This window comes from Pelecanus crispus, chromosome 15 (assembly GCF_030463565.1).
Source record: "Pelecanus crispus isolate bPelCri1 chromosome 15, bPelCri1.pri, whole genome shotgun sequence".
In the NCBI taxonomy this organism is placed as follows: domain Eukaryota; kingdom Metazoa; phylum Chordata; class Aves; order Pelecaniformes; family Pelecanidae; genus Pelecanus; species Pelecanus crispus.
The window spans coordinates 3,250,517-3,267,377 of NC_134657.1; the positions used below are offsets into that span (position 1 = coordinate 3,250,517).

The 16,861-nt window shown below is 56.3% G+C and overlaps 3 protein-coding genes across 3 annotated transcripts; 1 reads left to right on the forward strand and 2 right to left on the reverse strand.

The window, feature by feature from the left end:
* Positions 1–448: 448 nt before the first annotated feature.
* On the reverse strand, positions 449–1,336 carry LOC104026630 (acidic phospholipase A2 PLA-1). Its single transcript, XM_075721710.1, has 4 exons — positions 1,297–1,336; positions 875–1,019; positions 654–760; positions 449–573 (listed from the first exon to the last, which is right to left on the reverse strand). Exons 1-4 carry the CDS (start codon positions 1,334–1,336, stop codon positions 449–451), a joined length of 417 nt encoding a protein of 138 aa, XP_075577825.1.
* Positions 1,337–2,898: 1,562 nt separating this feature from the next.
* Positions 2,899–4,456, reverse strand: LOC104026722 (phospholipase A2, membrane associated). The gene is made up of 4 exons (XM_009478007.2): positions 4,420–4,456; positions 3,752–3,896; positions 3,381–3,487; positions 2,899–3,044 (listed from the first exon to the last, which is right to left on the reverse strand). The coding sequence occupies exons 1-4, from the start codon at positions 4,454–4,456 to the stop codon at positions 2,899–2,901; spliced, it is 435 nt and encodes a 144-aa protein (XP_009476282.2).
* Positions 4,457–12,968: 8,512 nt separating this feature from the next.
* On the forward strand, positions 12,969–13,838 carry UBXN10 (UBX domain protein 10). The gene has a single exon (XM_009479890.2). It carries the CDS (start codon positions 12,969–12,971, stop codon positions 13,836–13,838), a length of 870 nt encoding a protein of 289 aa, XP_009478165.2.
* The last annotated feature ends 3,023 nt before the right edge of the window (positions 13,839–16,861 follow it).

Here is a 16,861-nt window from a genome sequence, read left to right on the forward strand (position 1 = left end):
CACCGGGGGATCGCTCCAGCTCCGATTCCTCGCTGCCGGCCCGTTCTCCTGGGGAGAGCGCTGCCCTCCGTGTCTGGCCCGCGGGCTCTGAACTGGAAGCGCTGAAATGACTCGTCTGTCCCAAAAACGCTTTACGCTACGCCCCTTCCCTCGCCGGCCAACCCCCCCCCCTCTCCCTGCGGGCTGCAGCCCGGAGTGACGCAGGGGCCGAGGCAGAGTTTTTGCAAAGTTCTGGGGTGTGTTTGGGGAGGGTGGTGTTGAGTATTTACGAGGATTTCTCTCTCTGCCCAGCAGCAGCTCACGGAGCACCGGGGTGGTTTAAGCACATTGTTTATTTTCACGTTGATTAAATTTACAGCAGCACTAACGCGGTCCGCGCAGGCAGGGACGTAGGTTGATCCAGATGCAGAACCGGCGCGCGTGCTCCGGCCCCGCATCCCGGCTCCCATCACCGGCACCGGTGCTTGGGGTAGAAGCGGTAGCGTTTGCTGTAGCTCCCGACGCCTCGCTTCAGGCAAAGCACGAAGCTGCGGTCGCACTCGCAGGAGAACCGGGCGCACGAGGAGTCCTCTCCTGCAGGCAGAGGGGAGCCCAGGGTCAGCCCTGGCTTTGGCGGGGGGGGACGACACCCCCTTTTCCAGGCTCCTACTTACTGCAGGAGGGGCTGCCCTCGTGCCAGTCGTAGCGGTAGCCCCGCATCTTGGCATTGCAGTGGTAGCTCAGGAGGCTGTTGTAGCAGGTATCGTGCAGCTGGCAGCATCTGTACGAGAGATCGAGGCTTTGGGGGTTGCTTTTTTTCCCCCCCCCCGACCCCCCAAATTTGAAACCATGCAAGGATGTGTTCGGGCAGGGAGATTTTTAAGTTGGCGCTTACCTGTCCGTGGCGTCCTTGGGCTTCCCTTTGCCCCCCAAGCCGCAGTAGCAGCCGTAGAAGGAGTAATGCAGCAAGGCGTTCTTCCCCGTCGCCTTCGTGATCATTTTGTACAGGTCCCAGAGGCTCCCGTGAGCTGGGGACAAGCCTGGGGGGGGAAATCGGTGGGCCTCACGCTGATCCCCGGCTCCCCAGCAGCACCCCCGCACCCCTCCGGTCCCCAAATTGGTACCAGGCTGATGATGTCTTAAAAATGAGTGGATGCAATGGAAAGGAAACGTATCGCCAGCTCAGCGCGGGGGAGCTGTTGCGCGTTTTGGAGAGGTGGTCATGAGGAAAGGTTAAGAAATCACCGAGCTGGTCCGAATTTCCATGGATGCAACTGCGCGGAGAGCCATGGGACGGGTGCGAGCGAGGACACTTACCCCAAGCAAACAGCACGGCGAAGGCGAGGAGAGAGTTCATCTTCTTGACAGCCCTGGGAGAGGAAACCAAGCCTGTGTAATTTCCCCATGATAGCAACCACTTTCTTTTTTACTTCCCCCCTCATCCAGGGCTAGAGATGCTCCCCACCTCTGGGGATTAGGGGAGATGAGGGGGGCAAGCGTGCGCCCGGCGCCATCGCTTCGGCACAAAGCGCTGCTGCGTCGGGGCTGGGAAGCGATGGGAATCGGAATGCGGAGGGCTGGGAAAAAGCAAAACGAAGGGAAAGGAAGAAAAGTCGGAGGAACGGTCAGCCCTCGAGGGCTGCACCCCGCCGCTCTGCCGCTGGCCTGGCATCTCAGGTAGCCTCTCCTTTGCTCCCCGCTTGCGCTGTGGCTTTTGGTTAAAGTAGGAAAGGGAGGAAAAGAGTTCCTCCATCCCCGCTTACCTCGGGAAAGCCGCCGCTTGCTCGCAGGGCCCTGCAGCCGGCAGGGCTTGCTTTATATAGGGTCTGCTCCCCGCTGTCAGATGCTCGTTTCGCCCAAATCTTGCAGACGGGGCTTTTCTGCAAAGGAGAAGGTGCCGTCCTTCCCCTTTACAGGAATGCAGGAAATCCCCACAACGCCCTGGCTCCATACCGCATGCACGGGGACCGGTGCCGGCTGGGATGAGCTGGCAAAGCAGCGTCATTTCCAGCCCGAGGAGGAAACCAACGCTCTCTGCCCCCAGCCGGAGATGCTCGAGGGCCTTTTCCTCTGCCCTCCCCAGCACCACGGTGCCATATCAGGGGGGAAATAATAGCCCTGATTCAGCTTTTGCATCCCAGTGGCCACAAACAAAGCGGGTTTGGGGTTTCCGAGGGGTTGCGTGGTTTGGGAACTGTCCCCCTGCCACGCTGCCGCTTAAGGCACCGTTTTGTTTGAGTTCAGCTAGCGGGAAGGGGCGCTGGGAGAAGCCAAAAAAAACCCACTACCATCAGGGCTTGCGGCTGGGGAATTATTTTGTTAACAAACCCCAGGGAGTTTTACTTGGTGGCATTTATTCGTCCCCGTTTCTCGATGCAGAGTGCTCCTCTGTAGCTGGGAATCCAGCAGCAGCAACATTGCTCTGCAGCGGGCTAGACCTGGCGATAGACCTGTGAATTACGGCTGCGGTCGGGCCTTCGGCTTTTTCAGGCTGCTGTCGGGACCATGGAAATATTGGGGTGTCAGGCAGATGGCGTGGCTAAGGTGTGAGATGTAAAAGCGCTCCCCAAACTCGGCAGCCTGGATGCCACCGTTGCAGTGCCTCAATCTCAGTGGCTCTTACAGAAAAACACCACGGAGGATCATTTCGAATACCTTTTTATTTCGTTATCTTTGCTGGGAAATGAAATCAAGAGAGAAAAGAGAGGAGGAGAGGACCGAAAAATGGAAGCTGACGTCTTTCTGGGAACTGGGGGATCGGCACCCGCAGTGCGCGCGTGCCCTTCCTCACCCGGAGCATCGCCTTGCCGGGAGCCTTGCTGGCTCCGGCTCCGTTCAGCCCGCACATCAGGCTTTTCTTGCTGTAGCAATGGGGAAAGCCAGTCAATATCTGCAAACTCGGGTGCAGATTTCTCCCCCTCAGCACTGGAGCTTATCTCCTCGGCATTTCAGCTTGAAATAGAAGAGGTAGGATTTATTGTAGGAATGCGAAGCGCTCGCAAAGCACGAAGCCACCGCCTTGTCGCATAGGCAGGTTTCTCTCTTGCACCAGCTCTGCTCGTTACCTGCGGGGGAAAAAAACACGGCGCTCTGCGGTGGCTTTTCCAGCTGGCATCGGCCATGGGGTCCCCTTGGAGCCCCCCCGATGCCTGGAGCTGCCCGGGGGAAGCACGTGAAGCAGTGTGCCCCAGTGCTCATCCTCTCCAGCCCGCCCGCATCCCTTGCAACGCCCATTCATTTATCGTACGCTGCATCCTCCCGCACGCACCCGACCGGGCATCGGGCAGGTTTCATCCCCGGGGGCGATGCCCTCCTGTGCACCCTGCTCCAGGGCTGGGGTGTTGCAGGGAGCGGTGCTGGTTCCCCACCTCCGTGGGACCCCCCCGCTCGGCGGTACTCACTGCAGACGATGTCTCCGTCGGCGACGTCGAAGTGGTAGGGGGTTATCAGGGGGCTGCACTTGCCCTCTCGCAGCCTCCTGTAGCAGCAGTCGTGGGCATGGCAGCACCTGCGGGGGACACCGTGTTCAAACCGCTGCCCCCGAACCCTCCCTCACCACGCTTGGAAGGTAAAGGAAGGTCCAGCCTCAAATTTAGGGTGACCCAAGAGGAGGGGATGACAAGGCAGCAGCAAGACGTGGCTGGGGAACGGCGCAAAAGCCCCCCTCAGAGCACCGCAGCACCGGCAGGCTGCCAGCGAGGAGCTTTTTTAGGGACCCCCGCGCACCCCGCAGCGGGGCGGCCGATGTGGCGATGCTTTTCCAGGTACTCACCGGTCGGTGGAGTCCACCGGGGTCCCTCTGCCCCCGATGCCGCAGAAACAGCCGTACCAGCTGTAGGAGAGCAGGGCGCTTTTCCCCGTGGCCGACTTGATCATCCGCTCCAGCTCCAAAACGCTGCCGCGAGCCGGCAGCAGCCCTGCGGAAGGGGCAGAGGGATGGGCTCACGCCGGTGCGGAGCGAGGAGGCAGGCAGCGTTCCCCGCACCAGGCGGAGGAATTAAATAAGTCTGGCGTTGCTGGAAATACATGCTTTCAGGCATGTGAACCAGGAGAATCCCCCCCAGAATCCATTCAGGATTACGTCTGGTTTCTGCAGCTACCTGATTCCGCCTGGCAGAAGATATCATTGCTCTCTGTACAGGCTGTGCCGCGCTTGCATCCTGCAACCGGCAATGCCACGCTGCCAGGATCAGCCGTGGGCTTGGCACAGGCAGGAAAGCCGGTGACAACAGGCTCCAGGGCCTCTTAAAATAAATATGGATCTCAGCGTCCCAAAGCCTCACCGTCATGAAGATCTCCAGGACTACGGCAGTGCTACACGAAGTGTTAAACTGCAAGATTTAAGCAAAAACCTGAATTGTGCACAAAGACTGGGTTTGTATGTGTTTTTTGCCACGCAGACGAGATCCCAGCCTGGCCCGGTGAAACCGGGGCACTTACCGCAAGCCAAGACGACAGCAAAGAGGAGATTCTTCATCCTCGGGCTGGTCCTGGAGGAGGAAACAGCGATGGCGGGCGATGAGCAGGACGCCGGGGGCAGGACAAACGCTGCCCCCGTGCCCGCGCCGAGGGCACGGAGCCGGTCGGGCGCACCCTGGCAGCACCGCACGGTGACATTAGTGTCACCGTGGATATACAGCATTGTGAAGGTATCACCGCGCCTAAGTGCGCGCAGCTGACGCCCAGTGGGGCCTTTTTGACTCCGGTTTTGGGATGCGGCGCTTGGCGGGGATGCGTACAGGGACACAGCGGTTGTCCTGCCAGGGGCTGATGGAGAAGCTCCCTGTCTGCAGCCTCCCACCGCCGCTCCCCAAGCTGGCTGATGAAATAAGAGGGCAATAAAATCCCCGCTCTCCTTACCCCGCCTGGGCTTTGCAGCTCCGAGACTGCCGGCTTAGCGAGTTCGCTTTATACGGCTAGCGAGGTCCACCCCCTCCTCTATCTGCGCTGACGGAGCTATTCAGCGCAGAGCAGGTCTCGCCGAGTGGCCCCTCGGTAAAGGAGAAGATTCCCGGACTTCCCCTTTACAAGAAACCTGAGTTTCCCCGCAGCGGTGTGCCTCCAGCGCGGCCGGCGGCAACGTTCCCTCCGTCATCTCGCTTCTGCTCCTCGGCTGGGCACGAAGCTGTCTCCATCTCGGGCCGACGCGGCTTCTGGATGAGGCCAATGTCTCGGCCGTGGTTTTAAAAGTCACGGAATCACAGAATCATAGAATCATAGACTCGTTTAGGTTGGAAAAGACCTTTAAGATCATCCGGTCCAACCGTCAGCCTAGCACTGCCAAGTCCACCGCTAAACCACGTCCCTAAGCGCCACATCTGCACGTCTTTTAAATATCTCCAGGGACGGGGACTCAACCGCTTCCCTGGGCAGCCTGTTCCAATGCTCGCCAACCCTTTCTCTGAAGAAATTTTTCCTACTATCCAACCTAAACCTCCCCTGCTGCAACTTGAGGCCATTTCCTCTCGTCCTATCGCTTGCTACTTGGCAAAAAGTCGCGGGATTCGGTGCCTGGAGAGACGGGACAAAAGCCGTTCCTGCCCAGAGGTGCAGAGCTGGCCCCGCAGAGGTCACTGCACCCTTGCTCCAGCCGCAGAGGCGGCACTTCGGCCTCGGCGGCATCTCAAGTGGGTGCTTGGTTGTGCCAGCGCACACCCTGCAACCTCCGAGATGGTTTCTCTTGGGTCTTGCCCTTGCAATCGCCCCCTCAAATCCATGTCTGCATCCAAATCCGGCCACGCCGAATGGCAAGGGGAGGAGAAGGGAGGACGGCAAATGCCTCATTTTGTGGGTCTGTAGTTTCCCTGTCCTGCCCTCGGGGCACGGGAGACTCTGGGAGCGCGTGGGCGAGGGGTCTGCGAAATTAAATCGGCAGCAAAGGCTGGAAACGCCATGGAAACCCGACTTGGAATGCTTTTTGAATACAGTTTATTTCATCACCATAACTGAGATGTGATACAAAGAGACGAGGGAGGCAGAAAACCGGAGGAGATAAGAAACAAAAGCCGCTATCTTCCCTGCGAAACCGTGGGGCCGAGAGCAAACACGCACACAAATGCACGGTATCAGGCGTGCATGCAGGGTTCCACCCTCAGTAACTCTAGGGAAGGGAATTTGGGGCAGGGGAGCTGATTGTAAGGAAATGGCTCGGGGGGCTGTATTCGAGAAGAAAACCCCTTGTTGAATTTCTTGAGAGCCGGCAAAGCTGCTCGCTGGAAGGGACGTCACCTCCCGGCTGCCCTCCAAGGCTGGCAGAGACGTCTGTCCCGGGGCTGTTCTTCCCTCTAACCTTTTATTTCCTGCTGCCAAGTGGAATAAAAAGCCATCCGAGCCCAGTAAGGAAAGGATGGGGAGCAGCAGCTCGCCTGTCTCCCTGCTCAGGCATGCCGAGGGACTTACCCGCTCGCCGTCTGCACCAGAAACCATCTCGAAATGCCACGATGCAAACCGACGGGCATCGCCCTGGCACCCGAACCCCCTGCTTCCCCCAGCTGACTTTTAAAACCGTGGCATCCCTGATGATTAAGCATCCCCTTCCCACCTCATCCACAAAAAAACTGCCATTATAGAAGATTTTCCCCATCGTGGCGTTCATTATCTGCACCGCTCGTGCTCGCATGCTTTGGCGTTGCAGGTCCTTGCCCTTCGGGGTGTGTTTGCTGCTGTGGTGGCCCTGATGGGGAAAGAGAGAATCATAGAATCATTGAATCGTTGAGGTTGGAAAAGAGCTTTAAGATCATCCAGTCCAACCATTAACCTAACACTGCCAAGTCCACCACTAAACCAATTCAGGGGGAGAACAGCAATTTCATGTTTCCTGCCTTGCTGGCTGGATTATTTTTTAATGAAAGTAAAAACTAGGAATCACTAAGGTTGGACAGGATCTCTAAGACCATCAGCCCAACCATCACCCCAACACCCCCATGCCCACTAAACCATGTCCCCAAGTGCCACCTCTGCCCGTTTTTTGAACCCCTCCAGGGATGGGGACTCCCCCACCTCTCTGGGCAGCCTGGTCCAGTGCTTGACCACTCTTTCGGTGAAGAAATTTCTCCTACTATCCAACCTAAACCTCCCCTGATGGGAGGGGAGATGGCCCTGACCTCCTGGGTTTTTGCTGTAGAGTTCGGCTAAACCTGCGTGAAAGGCACCGTCCGGGGGCCTAAACGGAGACCAGAGGGCTGGGATCGCGCAGATCGGGGACCCACAGGTGGCTTTAACCAAATCCCCTCATTTTAAACCCTCTTTTCCGTGGAAGATCTCAGGAGAGCGAGCGCGCAAAGCTAAACCCTCTCTTCAATTGAGCCACAAACCCAAGGGCTTAAAAACCACCCGTGGAAGTTATCATCCCCTTGGGAATATGAAACTTCTCAGCCTTCCTACGGAGCAAGCAGAAAGGTGTATCAACCCGCACGTCTGTTTGTCCTTATTATTATTTGGCAATATTTGCCAATATTTGGCCTTATTGAAACGTAAACACGCCCGGTGCTTTGATCTGCAAAGCGGGCGTCTTGGTGCGCCGTTGCCGAACATCCTGCGGATGGGATGAGCTGATACGTGACTCATTTCTTACCTTTTTAATGCACGGGTACGCCTTGATCTTCCCCCTCCCGCGGGGTGGAGATCCCCGATTTGACGGCGGATAAGTTATCTTCAGTTATTTATTGCTTGTTCCTTGCTGCTTTTGGTGGGCATCTGTTAGCGGGAGAAGCATCTGGTTAACTAGAAGCAGGTTTAGAAAGGGATTAACGGGGCGAGACGGCAATGTCAGCGGTACGTGATGTGTTCCCACAAGAAAAACTGACTTGGGGATCGTTTATAGCCCCGGGGGATCAGGACTCGCCCTCCGTCAGCGCGCGCCGGGATGCCAGACTTGCAGGCTGCCGCTCTCCCGGCACAAAGAAAGCTTAGAAGTCCCCCAGAAGTGTTGTTTTAGGTCCCCCGGATGATCTCGTGCCTAAAGCGTAGGGTTTTTTTAAAGGCGTTCTCGTTGAAACTAATAATTTTGGTGTTTATTTGTCCGGTTTTATTCAGCAGTCGCTCAGGTGCAGCTGTTCAATCACACTGTCGTGAAACTCACGTCATGGCAGGGATTAAAACCCAATCCCGTTGTTCCCCTTCTGCTGCCTTTGCTCAGGAGAGGGTCTAACCCCATATTTTTAAACCTTCAGGGTCAAAAAAAAAAAAAAAAAAAAAAGGCTTTTGGTATTCAAGCGGGGCGACGACGGTGTGGTTTTGCGCTGGGGTGGGATGGGGGAAACGAGAGCTCCTGCGGGAGGGACGGGGACAACCTCTGGCACCCACCTCCGGGGTTGGGGGGGCTCTTGGGGACAGGACCCTGCCGCCACCACCCTCGCCCACGCCCGGCTCCTGGTGCCCCTCAGGACGAAGCCCCCGGCCCTGCGGCAGGGCTGAGGCTGGCCCCCCGCCGCCATCACAGAATCGTTTAGGTTGGAAAAGCCCTTTAAGATCATCCAGTCCAACCATTAACCTACACTGCCAAGTCTACGCTAAGCCAATCAAGGGTAGACCAGACTGAACCATGTCCCCAAGTGCCACATCGACCCGTTTTTTGAACCCCTCCAGGGATGGGGACTCCCCCACCTCTCTGGGCAGCCTGATTGCGGCCCCCCGCCGCGGCCCGGCCCAGCGCAGAGCCCGCACCGGGGCACGGCGGCCCAGGGACATCCCTCCCGTCTGCACCGGCGCGGCGCGGCCATCCCCGGGCCTGGAGACGGCCCCCAGGCCCCTGCGGGGACATCACAGAGTCGTGGAATCGTTGGGGTTGGAGAAGAGCTTTAAGATCACCCAGTCCAACCATTAACCCACACTGCCAAGTCCACCACTAAACCAGTTCAGGGCAGAGCAGCAATTTCATGTTTCCTGGCTTGCTGGCTGGATTATTTTTAATGAAAGTAAAAACTAGGAATCACTAAGGTTGGGAAGGATCGCTAAGATCATCAGCCCAACCATCAGCCCAACACCCCCATGCCCACTAAACCATGTCCCCAAGTGCCACCTCTGCCCGTTTTTTGAACCCCTCCAGGGATGGGGACTCCCCCACCTCTCTGGGCAGCCTGTTCCAATGCTTGGCCACTCTTTCTGTGAAGAAATTTTTCCTAATATCCAATCTAAACCTGCCCTGGCGCAGCTTGAGCCCATTTCCTCTCGTCCTATCGCTGGTTCCTTGGGAGAAGAGCCCAACACCCCTTCCCTGCCCCCTCCTGTCAGGGAGTTGTAGAGAGCGATCAGGTCTCCCCTCAGCCTCCTCTTCTCCAGGCTGAACACCCCCAGCTCCCTCAGCCGCTCCCCACCAGCCCTGAGCTGGGACACCATGGCCGCCCCCGGGCCCGCTGACGCCCCCAGCCCCACAGCAGCCCCCCACGGCCGCCCCCAGCCCCACAGCAGCCCCCCACGGCCGCCCCCAGCCCCACAGCAGGCCATCAGGGCCGCCCCCGGGCCCGCTGACGCCCCCAGCCCCACAGCAGCCCCCCACGGCCGCCCCCAGCCCCCCCCCCCCCGGGGCCGCCCGAGGGCGGCGGGCAGGGCCGCGCGCTGCGGCCGCTCGGTCTCGGGGGCTGCGGGGGCGGGGCCCGCGCGCGGCCGGAAGCGGGGCCGTCGCCGTGGTAACGCGGCGGTGTCGGCCGGCGGGCGCGGGCGGTCCGGGGCGGCAGGTGAGGGGCGGCGGAGCCGGGCCGCGGGGTTATGGGGCCGGGGCCTGGCTGTGGGGCTGTGGAGTGGGGTTATGGGGCCGAGGCCTGGCTGTGGGGCTGCAGAGTGGGGTTATAGGGCCAGGGCCTGTCTGTGGGGCTGTGGAGTGGGGTTATGGGGCCGGGGCCTGTCTGTGGGGCTGTGGAGTGGGGTTATAGGGCCAGGGCCTGGCTTAGGGCCTGGCTTTGGGCCTGTCTGTGGGGCTGTGGAGTGGGGTTATGGGGCTGGGGCCTGTCTGTGGGACTGTGGAGTGGGGTTATAGGGCTGGGGCCTGGCTGTGGGGCTGTGGAGTGGGGTTATGGGGCCGAGGCCTGGCTGTGGGGCTGCAGAGTGGGGTTATAGGGCCAGGGCCTGGCTGTGGGGCTGTGGAGTTGGGTTATAGGGCCAGGGCCTGGCTGTGGGGCTGTGGAGTTGGGTTATAGGGCCAGGGCCTGGCTTTGGGCCTGGCTGTGGGGCTGTGGAGTGGGGTTATGGGGCTGGGGCCTGGCTGTGGGGCTGTGGAGTGGGGTTATGGGGCCGGGGCCTGGCTGTGGGGCTGTGGAGTGGGGTTATAGGGCCAGGGCCTGGCTGTGGGGCGGTGGAGTGGGGTTATGGGGCCGGGGCCTGTCTGTGGGGCTGTGGAGTGGGGTTATGGGGCCGGGGCCTGTCTGTGGGACTGTGGAGTGGGGTTATAGGGCCAGGGCCTGGCTTTGGGCCTGGCTGTGGGGCTGTGGAGTGGGGTTATGGGGCCGGGGCCTGTCTGTGGGGCTGTGGAGTGGGGTTATAGGGCCAGGGCCTGGCTTAGGGCCTGGCTTTGGGCCTGTCTGTGGGGCTGTGGAGTGGGGTTATGGGGCTGGGGCCTGTCTGTGGGACTGTGGAGTGGGGTTATAGGGCTGGGGCCTGGCTGTGGGGCTGTGGAGTGGGGTTATGGGGCCGAGGCCTGGCTGTGGGGCTGCAGAGTGGGGTTATAGGGCCAGGGCCTGGCTGTGGGGCTGTGGAGTTGGGTTATAGGGCCAGGGCCTGGCTGTGGGGCTGTGGAGTTGGGTTATAGGGCCAGGGCCTGGCTTTGGGCCTGGCTGTGGGGCTGTGGAGTGGGGTTATGGGGCTGGGGCCTGGCTGTGGGGCTGTGGAGTGGGGTTATGGGGCCGGGGCCTGGCTGTGGGGCTGTGGAGTGGGGTTATAGGGCCAGGGCCTGGCTGTGGGGCGGTGGAGTGGGGTTATGGGGCCGGGGCCTGTCTGTGGGGCTGTGGAGTGGGGTTATGGGGCCGGGGCCTGTCTGTGGGACTGTGGAGTGGGGTTATAGGGCCAGGGCCTGGCTTTGGGCCTGGCTGTGGGGCTGTGGAGTGGGGTTATGGGGCCGGGGCCTGTCTGTGGGGCTGTGGAGTGGGGTTATAGGGCCAGGGCCTGGCTTAGGGCCTGGCTTTGGGCCTGGCTGTGGGGCTGTGGAGTGGGGTTATGGGGCTGGGGCCTGTCTGTGGGACTGTGGAGTGGGGTTATAGGGCTGGGGCCTGGCTGTGGGACTGTGGAGTGGGGTTATGGGGCTGGGGCCTGTCTGTGGGACTGTGGAGTGGGGTTATAGGGCTGGGGCCTGGCTGTGGGGCTGTGGAGTGGGGTTATGGGGCCGAGGCCTGGCTGTGGGGCTGCAGAGTGGGGTTATAGGGCCAGGGCCTGGCTGTGGGGCTGTGGAGTTGGGTTATGGGGCCAGGACTAGGCTGAGCTGTGGGGCTGGGGCCAGTCTGCGGCACTGAGGGCTCTGCTGGGGCACCGGGCTGTGCTGTGGGGCTGGGGCTGTGCTGTAGGGCCAGGGATTTGGGGCTGCCTGCCCTCCCAGGCCCTGGGGGTCGCAGTGTTTTGGGCCACCTGTGGGCACAGCCCTCCCTGACTGCAGTTCCCCATCCCAATCCCTCCCCCAGGCACCCGAACGTAAAACGCGCCATATTTAAACCAGCTCCTCACGGTAAAACGTGCTGAAGTGGTACAGACCCTCGCTCAGGAGGGTCCCGCCACGGCTTCTGGGAGGTTGGTTGTTTCGGGGGTTTTTAATTCTTCAAACTGGCAGTCTAACTGGTGATAGCTGGTAAGTGCTCCGACGCGCTCGGAAGTTCCTCTGCAGAGGATGCTGAACTACAGCTCGTTGCCTTGGAGTTTATTTGTTAGAGGCAGTAAATGAAAGGCACGCGCCCCCCTCCCTCCCGCAGGCTTCTAGGAAACCCCAGCGAGTCACTTGGGCGGCGTGTCCCTGCCCGCAGCTCTGCTCGAGGCTTGCGGAGGGACGGGTCTCTCCGCCTGCCGTCAGCTTCGTACTGGAGCTGGTCAGGGCGCACCTTGGCTTTGCTCGGCGTTGGTTTGCTGAGCGTTTCTGTTTCATGGTGGTGGAGGAGAAAGCACGCGTTAAATAAAGCATTGCTGGCAAAAGGTTGTGGAACAACCACGGTGGCTGTTCCCTTCTCTTTGTTTTGGGGTGGTGAGCAGCAGGCGAGTCCGACTTTACGATTACTGGAGAACGCCAAGCATTGAAAGTTGACATTTTTTTTTTCCCCCTTGATAAATCCTGCTACGCAAACCACAGAAAAGGAAGAGGAGGCGTGTGAGCCTGTCGCGCTTCTCCAAAATGTTGAGTGAGGTTGTGGCCCGGTTGTCTGGGCTTTTGGGCTTTGTCCTGGTAAAGCACAAGCGGTCTGAGCGCAGCCTAGGTTGGGAAACGTACACCAGCACATGCCTTCGTCTTTAGTGGAGGTTAATATCCACCTGCGTTAAGCAGCTTGTGGTCACAGGAGAAGTCAGAATGGGTTTCTCTGTATTGAATCGGACATATTCAATCTCAAAGGTTTTCAGAGATTTTTAAAAAGCGAAGTGCAGTCAGTCTTACCCAAAAGTCCGCGACGGGAACTTAATCTTCCACTGCAGGAACAGCAAAAAGGCCAGATCTGTGCTTTGAACTTCACTCATCTCCCATTTTCACTGAGTTTCTAGCTTCAGAAAAAAACGTTTCTCTTCTTTCCATCAAAAACTTTAAGTTGGGAAGGGCACAACTTCCCGATGCTCTGGGTCAACTTTAAACAATTCCTGACAAAGCCAGTACCTATAAATATACATATCCCACCATCTCTGACTCAGCCGTCCCTGAACCGTAGGATTGCTGCCTGCCTACGCAGTGATACACCAGATTTATTGCTATTATTAGCTGACGTGCAGGACTAAAGTGGGAGCTGTAGGGAGATGAAGCTCTCTAGAAGTTTTCTGGCCAGTTCCTGTAACTTTTCCCTCTGCTACCCCATCCGCAGGTGCCTTGAGAAGCAATGGCCACAGCGGCTCTTCTGCACTTAGCACCATCTCACCGCTACTTCCCTTCGAGCACAGCAGCCGCTTTCTCGTGGACAAACGCCATCGACATGCACGTCACCAGGCCAAAGTCTGCCAAGGGACGCACGAGGCCAAGCTTCAATTACGCTCAGAGCGTGGAAGCCTGTGCTTGCCGAGAGCCACCTTCCCTGCCACCAGCAGCTCCCCACGAATTAGTGAACAGCCGGAGAGCATCGTCCACAAAACCGGCATTCCCATCCGGCCCGGTGTCTCCTGAGGAAATCCCAGAGCTCCTGCAGCAAGTGCCTTTGAAGACCTCCTCTTCCCTGAACAAGTACAGGGTGCTCCCCTCCATCGGCTGGAAAGGCGCTGTGGAAGCGGTGGCTGAACAGACCGACCGGCTGAAAGTGAGTGGGGGACTGGAGGACGCTCCAAAAATCAAAACTTTTCCTGGAGAGCAAGGATCTGCCAGCGTATTGTCAGAAGGCGATGTCCCCGATGAAGAGAGCTCACATGTGCAACGTCCTCCTGAGAAGCCGGGAGGGAAAATGAGACAAGAGAGCCCTTTGACGTCGACTTTAAGTTTGGAAGAGGCGCCGAAAGAAGAGTCGCGACTGCTGCTCGCTGTTCGATCTCCCTCCGGTCAGAGATTTGAACATCACTTCAAGCCCACCGACAGTCTCCAGAGGGTCCTTGCCGTGGCAGAACAGAAAATGTCGGCCAAATACAAACGCTGCAGTGTTGAAACGATGGAGGTGCCCCGAAGGAGTTTCTCTGACCTTACGAGGTCCCTCCACGAATGTGGGATTCTCCACAAGTCCGTGCTGTGCATCCGACAGAAAGAGCAGCACGATGCAGATCTTTAGGTGCTCAGAGACGCCGCCACGCCGCTCGTTCTGCTGAGCGGGACGCGTTACTGCTTCCAAAAGACTGAAATTCTGATCTTTCCTGAGCCTACTTCTTCATCTTGCCGTCTGCCAAAAATTCCCCTTGAAGCAGACTTGTGTATATGTGTGGAAATACTATTTCAAGTGTATGTACCTGCTACGTAAATAGCATCTTTTTTTCACGTGTGCCATCACAAATTGCTTCCTGAGCGCCACCAACTTTTGGCCTCTTTGGTTTTTTGAAATTGCTGATGTTCTTCTTTGAAGACTGAAGTTTCCGAGACCTCTCCCCTTGTCCTTTTCCATATTTCAGGAAGGTTCCGCTTCCCAGAGTGGATCCGGATGCAGAGGCACCTATGTGGGAAGGCAGAAATGGAACTGTTTTACTCTGGAGGACCATCTTCAGTGGGTTAGCATCATCCTAAACATCTTCTTCTCGAGAGTGACGGAAAAGGAGACCAAACCCCAAAACCATCTGGAAATACCAGTAATAACATTAATGGATTATTGCAAAGTATTAAATTGCAAGACCGATGGTAATATACCTGTGAGGGCTCAGCTCTTTCTGGATAACCTCAGTGCAGATAAGATAAGAGTGTGACTACATCATCTTTTTAAGAACAAATAGTTATTATTTCGGCTGTGTTGGTGAGCAGCAGGATTTTCTACTTAGTTTTCCTTCTCTCATTCAACTCGTGTGATCCATAGGTAAGAGTAAATGGAGAGTTAAGATGGGACGTTACAAAAGACTTCCATTTAACACCTTTACACTGAAATGAGTTAGTCTGAGGAAGCAAGAGCTGCTTTGAAAATTTTTAAATAAAAATAGATTAATTGGATTTGACTGAGGAATTGGCTCAGGCAGTAGACCATATTTTACTCAACCATCATTAAAAAAGGCCGGTAGTGTAACTTGGCAGGTTTTAGATAAAGACAATGTGCTTGTGCTAAAAAAAAAAAACCAAAACCTTTTACATTTCTAATGGAAATTTGTATGGTTGAAAGGCAATAATTCAAAGGCAATAATTGAATCTACCCCAAAAATAGACCACTTGCCACACAGCTGAGCTAGTTTTAATATTTTGAGGTAAAACAAACGTATTTTTAAGCTCAGTGTAACTGCCAAACCAACTCAGAACAGTAATAGTAGTGGGAAGCTGATCCTGGTGTTGACCAAGAGCGTGGCACCTCCTCCTAAAGCAGGCGTTCGGGGTCCGGCGGCTTTATAGAAACGGCACCTGATGAAATGGTGTTAGCGGCTGCTGCGGGCGGTCGTAATCGCACAGGAGCAATCCTGGTGTCTTCAGGGGAACCAGGATACCAAAACACACAGGCGCTTTTCATCCAACCTCAGCGGGGAGCAGCGTCTTTCACTTAAGTGTTCAGGAACAGGAACCGTTTTCTGTGTTTAATTCAGCGTTAGGTGGTTAATTCCCTCCTGAGTTTGTGTATACCGTGTTACTCTACGTTTCAGACTGTTTTCGTACTGTGTGGTAGTACAATCAATAAAACCTTTTAGGCTGAAACTTGAACTTAAAATGATTTATGTGAACTGGAGGCTTAGCCATCGCACCTCCTCTTGAACGAGAAATGCTGTTAATTTGACGGCAGGTACCTCGGGGACCGTCCAAATCACACTTTGGACGGTCAGCCGCCAGCCACGCCACCTTGCACGTGCCTTCCCGGAGTCTGTATCTCCGTCCTGCATTCAATACAAGATTGCAGCAAAGAAGGAAGCCCTTCGGATCAGGGACTGCCCGCTGCTACCAACCAGCGACGCGGTGACCGCCGCGCAGCCTTGAGAGCGCACGGGGGCCGATGCTTTAACCAAGAACAGAAGAGCAACTTGGATCACGGCGGACAGAGCTCCTCGTGCTGGAGGATATTCCTCCTGCACGTCTCCATCTCAGGTACAGCCGAATGAGAGTTTGGTTCTCTAACTCGTGCAGGCTACAAAGATGTGCCTTTTAATTATTTCCTTTTCTAAAAACCACATCAAGTCTCGGTCTAAGCGCAGCGCAGGGAAAACACCTCTTTTCTCTCCCAGTTCTCCTTCTCTTCCCTTCAGCAGTCTGCTGGGCATGCAGGGGAGGTCTCAGCAGCAGCTCTGCCAAGTCCGGCACAGGAAGCGCTATGGGAAGAACAGTATTTATCTGACCTCATTTATTGTGTGGTATCATTTAAAGCTTCCTTGTGGAAATTCTTAAAAAAGAATTTCAGAAATACAGCATTAAATCAGGCGAAGTTCAGTCTGTCGCAGGATGCTTTGAGAAGGTCATAAATAGAAAACTCGTCAGGAGGCCTGGCTCGGAACGGCCTTACCTCAGGCTTTTAAACAACAAAAAGTATTCAAGCAAGAAATTAGCGGAGGCATTGTTCAGTACGTGTTCTTTATTCCAATTAAAAGTACATTAGAAACAGCACACAGGACCAGCAGCAGCTTTCATGACAATTCAACCCAATACTCTGCTGTCACGAGGTCATTCAGCTGTACTATTAAAGTAGGTGATTGAAACAAGTCTTCCACTCGACACGCAAGCACTCACTCACCTGCCACTTTAAATAGGTTTCCAACAGAATAAAAATAGATACACCCCAGAATACAAAAAGTTTAATTTTAACAGGTTTTTTTTTTTTTTTTCCACTAAAGCCTTTATACAAATTGATAAAAGGGTGCACAATTTCCTAAAATTTTAGGTACATTTTAAATGAGCCTTTTTTTACTTGGTAAAAGGATCCATGTTCCTGTCTTTGAACAGAATATGATGGCCAAAATTGCAAAGAAAATTCCTAGTTAAATTTACAATTTGTACATTTGTTTTGAAGTGATTCCCGCACCGAGTAGCAGGCCGATGGCTGCTCACGCATGTCCCATTTTCCCCAAAAAAGAGCTGTGCACCCTTAAGTTCTAGTTCAGGAGCCGCCTCCTCCTGGAAACCGGGCTGGGGGAAAAACAACCCACAGGCTTTCAGCTGCGCGCACGAGAATGGTCCCAACGGAAC